This window comes from Ceratotherium simum, chromosome 34 (genome assembly GCF_057802395.1).
Source record: "Ceratotherium simum simum isolate JZ-2026a chromosome 34, ASM5780239v1, whole genome shotgun sequence".
Taxonomy (NCBI): domain Eukaryota; kingdom Metazoa; phylum Chordata; class Mammalia; order Perissodactyla; family Rhinocerotidae; genus Ceratotherium; species Ceratotherium simum.
In genome coordinates, this window is record NC_141933.1 from 13,398,381 (window position 1) to 13,405,743 (window position 7,363).

At 38.5% G+C, this 7,363-nt stretch overlaps 1 protein-coding gene across 1 annotated transcript; it reads right to left on the reverse strand.

Moving 5' to 3' along the window:
- Window positions 1–708: 708 nt before the first annotated feature.
- On the reverse strand, window positions 709–6,984 carry OOSP3 (oocyte secreted protein family member 3). Its single transcript, XM_087423246.1, has 4 exons — window positions 6,810–6,984; window positions 3,150–3,247; window positions 1,488–1,641; window positions 709–1,014 (listed from the first exon to the last, which is right to left on the reverse strand). The coding sequence occupies exons 1-4, from the start codon at window positions 6,963–6,965 to the stop codon at window positions 934–936; spliced, it is 489 nt and encodes a 162-aa protein (XP_087279372.1). The 5' UTR covers window positions 6,966–6,984; the 3' UTR covers window positions 709–933.
- Between the last annotated feature and the right edge of the window lie 379 nt (window positions 6,985–7,363).

Sequence of the window (7,363 nt, forward strand, 5' to 3'; positions counted from 1 at the left end):
AAATGATGTCATACTGGATATATCATTCTGCGACTCATCTCTAATATTATTAAATTGACAGAGAGACCTATGGCTTATTCACTGCATCTGCTACATAAGAGTTAACATTTAAACACGTTGTTCTAAAAGTTTTCCATAAATTACCTCATTTAGTCATTAAAACAGTCCTAGGAGGTAGATATTATTTTATTCCCACCTTAGAGATGATCAAGTGATACATGGAGGGTTAAATAACCTGCCCTGAGCCACATAGCTAGTAAGTGGCATGTAATCTAAATGGACTCAGACTCTGAGATAAGAGTTCAAAGTTCAAGATTGGTTTTAAGAGAGTAGATTAATACAATAGCTAATATTGAGCAAGGTTCATGGTGTGAAGGTGTGCTTAATTAAGTGGCAGGTATGAATCACTCACTCACCGTTCTGAAAGTCCTTTATCAACTCTATTTTTTCCAACCTCATCTCCACTCACCATAAGAAGTTAAACTAAAAGCATTCTAACGCATTACTAGGCATAACCTAGCAGTACCTCTGTAAGTAGTTCATTGAACAGCTACTAACAGCGGAGTAGGGGACAATGACCCTTCCACACCAATCTCCCAGCTTAGGCCCTATTTTGATGTTATCATTCAGACATCAAGAAGTGTAGCCACAAAGACACAGCATGTTTTATTTGTAAAATCACCTCCACATAAAAATTATATCCAGACGTCTTATCATAAGAGAATATGCAAGGGCTACATTGCCACTTTGCTTAAAAGGAACACTTTAAAAACAGATGAAGCATTAGGCACTATCTCACCCCCAACTTCTAGATGGCCTCTCAGGAGGAGGCCTAGAAAAGTTCCAAAATCTATAGCGATTGGTTTAAAAATTAAATTGAAGAATGCTATAGCAACAGAGTTATCGAGATTACCACAGAATCACCTAGAACACCTAGAACGTAACCATGTTTGCACTCTCATGGACTAAAGAATGAGGCAGTTTAAGTAGAAGTGACTGGTGGGATGGCTTCGCCTGCAGAAGAAAAAGATAGGTAGTTAGTGAACAGCTGCAATGTAGCTACTGAAAACAGTACAGAAAACACATTGACTAACACTTTGACCAATGAATATTGAGCATCTATGTGCCAGGGATTGGAGGAAAAGCTTGAGCAGATTGAGACACTTGGCAACTTTTATCCAAGTGACTGATAATTAAAGTGAATGGTTTGATTATCAACCCAGATTATATTTAAACCCAACTGGAGATTTAGTTAATTTGACAGGATAGCTGTGGTGAGGGAAGACATCAATAACACCAGAACATAGCTAGATGCATGGAAGTAGCATTTTTTTTCCAAACATGATTCTAATTAATGTAGGACTCATCACATAGCTAGCTAGACACTATTTAAACCAAAAATAAGAAGAAAACTCGTTAGCAGAACTTAAGCTTTTTCCTTCCTTATATCTACATCATCACGTGTTGCCTGTTCTAAGGATCCTCACCCAGGAGTCTTGGAAGTATGGAATCCAAGGCAATCCAAACAGGCAGGTGTTGCTTAAGTTCCAGGAAGAACAAGAATTGTCAGAGGGAAGATCATTTTGGGACTTAGTGAGATTGTGGTTGGTAGTGCTTGAAGTGTCATCTAAAAACGATGAGCTAAAAGTTTAAAAGAAGAGAAAATGTGCATATCAGGTTAAATTTTAAAATAAGCCATTCAGTCTCATCTTGGCTTGACCCATTGCTGTCCAGCTGACTTTAACAGAAGTAGTGTTACCACAACTTCCACCCTGCCCACTACTTTTTTATTTTTTTTTTTTTAGGAATAACACTATTAAGAGTTCCCCCCTTCCTGTCTCAACACTCTACCATTGAGGAATCTCTTCCCCAATAAAGAGAATGTTAGCTCTGATGGCCTTATGAGGAAGTTCCCAAAGACAACTCTCACAAGCATAAAGCAAGAGTCCTAGATCGTTTCAATTTTCCATTCATAAAATACTAGGAAGAAGGACCTGGCCACCCATTTTCAAGAAAATTGCGCATGAAAATCCTACGAACAGCAGCAGAGCATTGTCTGATACAGTGCTGGGAGGTGAGAAAATAATGCGAAAGACCAAGCAGGGATCCCCCTGCTGTACACAAGGTCTCTAGGAGTTAGAATCGACTCCACGTCACTAACAACAAACACGTGTTATTTCATTGATCCTTAAGGTATAAAAAAGTTTAGGAAGTTTTCCCAAAAGCCGTAAGGTCATGACATCTATATTAAACAAGCACCCTCATATCTTTTTTCTTTTTTAAAACTATTTTTTCAATCCAATTATGCCCATTCAAGTGCACAGGATTTAGTAAGTTACCAAAATTAGAAAACATTAGGTCTTGTATAGAATAAAGAATATTAATACAACTTAGGTCAGAATTTAATTTTAAAAAAATGTTTGACCTTAAAGAGTAGATACTGAGTGCTTTTGCTACCATTCCTAATTTTCCAAGCATCTCCTGATCTTCAGAGAGGCAGCTACGTGAGAAGCCTTGTTCACGTCTTGATTTGCCATCTCTTAACAACATGATCTTAAGTATATCAACCTCTGAACTCTATTAACCCATTTTAGTATGTCTTAGTAGGGTTCCCCAAAAGCAGAACCTGACAAGCAGAGTTATATGCAGGTGATTTATTATGTAAGTGTTACCAGTAAGGGAATGGGGGAGGCAGAACAGGAAGTGAAGACAACAAAAGTGTGCTATTTCAAGGAAAGTCCCAGCCTCATTAGAACCTACAAGAGAGCTCCAAAGTCAAATCCTGCCTCACAGTTTATCCTTGGATCAGGCAACAGAGCCAGGCTTTCACACTCCCACATCACTCATTATGGGGATGGGGGGGGTGGAATTTTGTAAACTCCTAGGCCCAGTCGGGGTCATTAAAGGCCAAACCCCACAGAAATGAGGGGAGAGACACACAGAAATGGCAGGGGCGATCCAAGAGGATCTGGGCAGAGCATCTGCAATGACCAAATGACATGGATAAGTATTTCACTGGACTGAGGAACCACACAAAGCAACATCATTCAATGACTCAAACCAAGCTGAGCTTCACTCTCCAAATGTTTTACGTTTAATAAGTAGTTCTTAGAAAGTAAACTGTGAACCAGCTGGTCCATTACACTCACCTGGAAACAACACACATTAAAGGAATTTTTCCAGTGACGCCTTTGTTTATTATGTTATAATGGAGGGCTGAATAAAATATCACTCCATAGGAGAAAACCTAACGGGACAAAAAGACCTTTTTAATTGAAGTATATCATCTCACACAGGAGTTTTAAAGAAATTTGAACAAGAAACAGATCAAGTCAAGGTGTAAGATCTTTATACTAAGGTCTCTCTGCATGGATCCTGAAGAAACTGTTTTCACAGACACCAATAAGAAAATACCAAGTCAGGTTCTCAACCATCAGTGCAACCAGTTGGCATTTGTGGCAACCAAAATCATGAATTTCCAGGCTAGAAACAAAGGCCATGTCTTCTACTTAATAAATTTATTCTGGGATTTTACCTTTAAACGTTACCATGGTGTTGGGTCCCAGGTCTCTGGAAAGATTAGACAGAGAGGTACTTTTAATTTAAAACCATAATTGAAGGTTTGTGTTTTCTGAATGCACACTTATTGTGGAGACATTAAAAAATACTATGTTATGGCAAAATAAAAATCTCCATAATCCTAACACAGAGTTAACGTCTATAAATACATTTAGGTGTATATTTTTCTATTACCCATCATTACAAAAATGTCATACTGGATTACCATCTTTCAATCTGTTAATTTACACAATAAATATTCTCATGTAAATAAAATGTTTCTAATGACAGATAATAGAACTATAACATTCAATAACATGGTTATTTGTCCATTGTGTTGTTATTGAATATGTTATTTTAGTCAAGAATCTATAAGTTGTATCTAATGTGTGGAAAATAGATACTATATGCTCCTTACTTCTGTTATTAATTAAAAATATATGACAGAGTCAGGATCACTAAAAACCCACTTCTAAAAAATAAAAAACAAGAAAACTGGCAGAAACTGTCAATTCAATGTTTTCAAAACTCTGCAAAATAACCTAAGGCTTGCAACAATCTGAGGAGCATGTTTTCAATAAAAATGGTGGAATCTCAGTAAGAACAATTGCAATTAGGCAAGAAAAGAAAAGAAAAATTATCCAGATTGAAAAGGAAGATATAAAACTATCTCTATACTTCAGATGACATGATCTTGTATATAGAAAATCATAAGGAATACACTAAAAAAATCTATTAGAACTAATAAACATGTTCATAAATGTTGCAGGATATAAGAAATAGACAAAAACTAATTGTATTCCTATACTCTAACAATGAACAACCTGGAAATAAAATTAAGAAAACAATTCCATTTATAATAGCATCAAAAAAAGAAGAATGACATCAGCAAGATGGCAGTGTAGGAGTTCCAGCACTCATCTACCCATAGAAACATCAATCTGGACTATCCACACACAAAAATACCTTCACAAGAGCTAAGGATTCCAGACAGGGATCACGGCACCAAGGTGGAGCATAGAAATAAGAAGACACATTGAAGAGAGTAGGAAAGACAGTTTCACATTACCCCATTACCCCTCTCCAAAATCCAGGCCACGGAAAACTATAAAACATTGCTGAAAGAAATTGAAGAAGACACAAAGAAATGGAAAGATATTCCATGCTCTTGGATTGGAAGAATTAACATAGTTAAGATGTCCATACTTCCTAAAGCCATCTGTAGATTCAATGCAATCCCTATCAAAGTTCCAACAACATTTTTCACAGAAATAGAGCAAAGAACCCTAAAATTTATATGGAACAACAAAAGACCCCGAATAGCTAAAGGAATCCTGAGAAAAAAGAACAAAGCTGGAGGTATCACACTCCCCGATTTCAAAATATACTACAAACCTATAGTAACCAAAACAGCATGGTGCTGGCACAAAAACAGACACACAGATCAATGGAATAGAATCGAAAGCCCAGAAATAAACCCACACATCTATGGACAGCTAATCTTTGACAAAGGAGCCAAGAACATACAATGGAGAAAAGAAAGTCTCTTTAACAAATGGTGTTGGGAAAACTGGACAGCCACATGCAAAAAAATGAAAGTAGACCCTTACCTTACACCATACACAAAAATTAACTCCAAATGGATTAAAGACTTGAATGTAAGACCTGAAACTATGAAACTTCCAGAAGAAAACATAGGCAGTACGCTCTTCGACATCGGTCTTAGCAACATCTTTTCAAGCACCATGTCTGACCGGGCAAGAGAAACAATAGAAAAAATAAACAAATGGGACTACATCAAACTAAAAAGCTTCTGCACAGCAAAGGAAACCATCAACAAAACGAAAAAACAACCTAACAATTGGGAGAAGATAGTTGCAAACCATACATCTGATAAGGGCTTAATCTCCAAAATATATAAAGAACTCATGCATCTCAACAACAAAAAAACTACCAACTCAATTAAAAAATGGGCAAAAGACCTGAACAGACATTTCTCCAAAGAAGATATACAGATAGCCAACAGACACATGAAAAGATGTTCAAAATCATTAACTATCAGGGAAATGCAAATCAAAACTACAATGAGATATCACCTCATGCCTGTCAGATGGCTATAATTAACAAGACAGGAAACAACATGTGTTGGAGAGGATGTGGAGAGAAGGGAACTCTCATACACTGCTGGTGGGAGTGCAAACTGGTGCAGCCACTATGGAAAACAGTATGGAGATTCCTCAAAAAATCAAGGATAGAACTACCATGTGATCCAGCTATTCCACTGCTGGGTATTTATCCAAAGAACTTGAAAACACCAATGCATAAAGATACATGCACCCCTGTGTTCACTGCAGCGTTATTCACAATAGCCAAGACTTGGAAGCAACCTAAGTGCCCATCAAGGGATGAATGGATAAAGAAGATGTGGTATATATACACAATGGAATACTACTCAGCCATAAGAAACGATGAAATCTAGCCATTTGTGACAACATGAATGGACATTGAGGGTATTATGCAAAGTGAAATAAGTCAGAGGGAGAAGGTCAAATACCGTATGATTTCCTTCATTAAGTAGTAGATAATAACAACAATAGACAAACACATAGAGACAGAGATTGGATTGGTGGTTACCAGAGGGGAAGGGGGGAGGGAGGAGGGCAAAAGGGATAATTCGGCACATGTGTGTGGTGATGGATTGTAATTAGTATTTGGGTGGTGAACATGATGTAATCCACGCAGAAATAGAAGTATAATGATGTACACCTGAAATTTATACAATGTTATAAACCAATGTTACTGCAATAAACAAAAAATTAAAAAAAAAAAAAATCCAGGCCACCCAGCATGGAGGAGACACCCTCCCTTTGGGGAAAAGAGAGTGAAGAGAACACAGGACTTCACCACGTACCCCAGTACCAGGCCCGCCCGCAATGACCCAGCCTCCAAAATGGCTCCCAACCTGCCTCAGTCTCTAGGCCAACTCCCTGGAACCCAGACTCAGGCCTGCCCCCTGCAGGAAATAGCGTATAAATTTGTCTCCCTCAGTGGGCCATGAGCTCTGCGAGGCCAATTCCTGGGTCCCATTGGTCTTTCTATCCTAAAAGCACCAAACTCTAGTGTCATAAAAATAAGCAGGTTCTTCATCTTCGGCCTTGGCCCTATTTGTCTCGCACTGACTCTGCATACAGCACCACTGCAAGGAAAGATCTGGACGTGAGTTTATTATTTGAAATAGTCACCGCTCTTACCTCTCTCTGAATCCCACACTCGGTGACAAGGTAATTAAACTCATATCCCCGAGAAGTTATGTTGGTTACAGGGCAGCCAATTCCCAGAGACACTTCATCAGAATTCAAAAAGTGACCTTGACCAAGTAGAGTCGGTTCAACCACAGCCCAGAACATAGAAGAAGTACATCCTACGGACACTGCTAAAAGAACCCAAAAAAGAAAGATTCAGATAGAAATTTGTCCTAGAGGACACTCAGAGAAAATCTGAGCATAGACTCTTATAAAAAAAAAAACTACCCAGGGAACACCCTTGAGAGATGCAATGTGATTATTCAGATGAAGTTGTAACAGCTGTCTGTGAGTAAAAATTACCATCAGGTCAGGCTCATGCAGGCCCACCTGGGGACAACCTCCATCTCCTCCTCCCAGTACCATTTCCTGAAAAACTACAGAGTTAAGCTAAATGTGGATGTTGTCTCTGCTTCTCTTGTTGTGTGGGACTGCCCCTGGGTTGGGGGAGCCTCAAGCTGGTGTATGGGCCTTGGGTCTGCATGACCATGCCAGTGTAAATG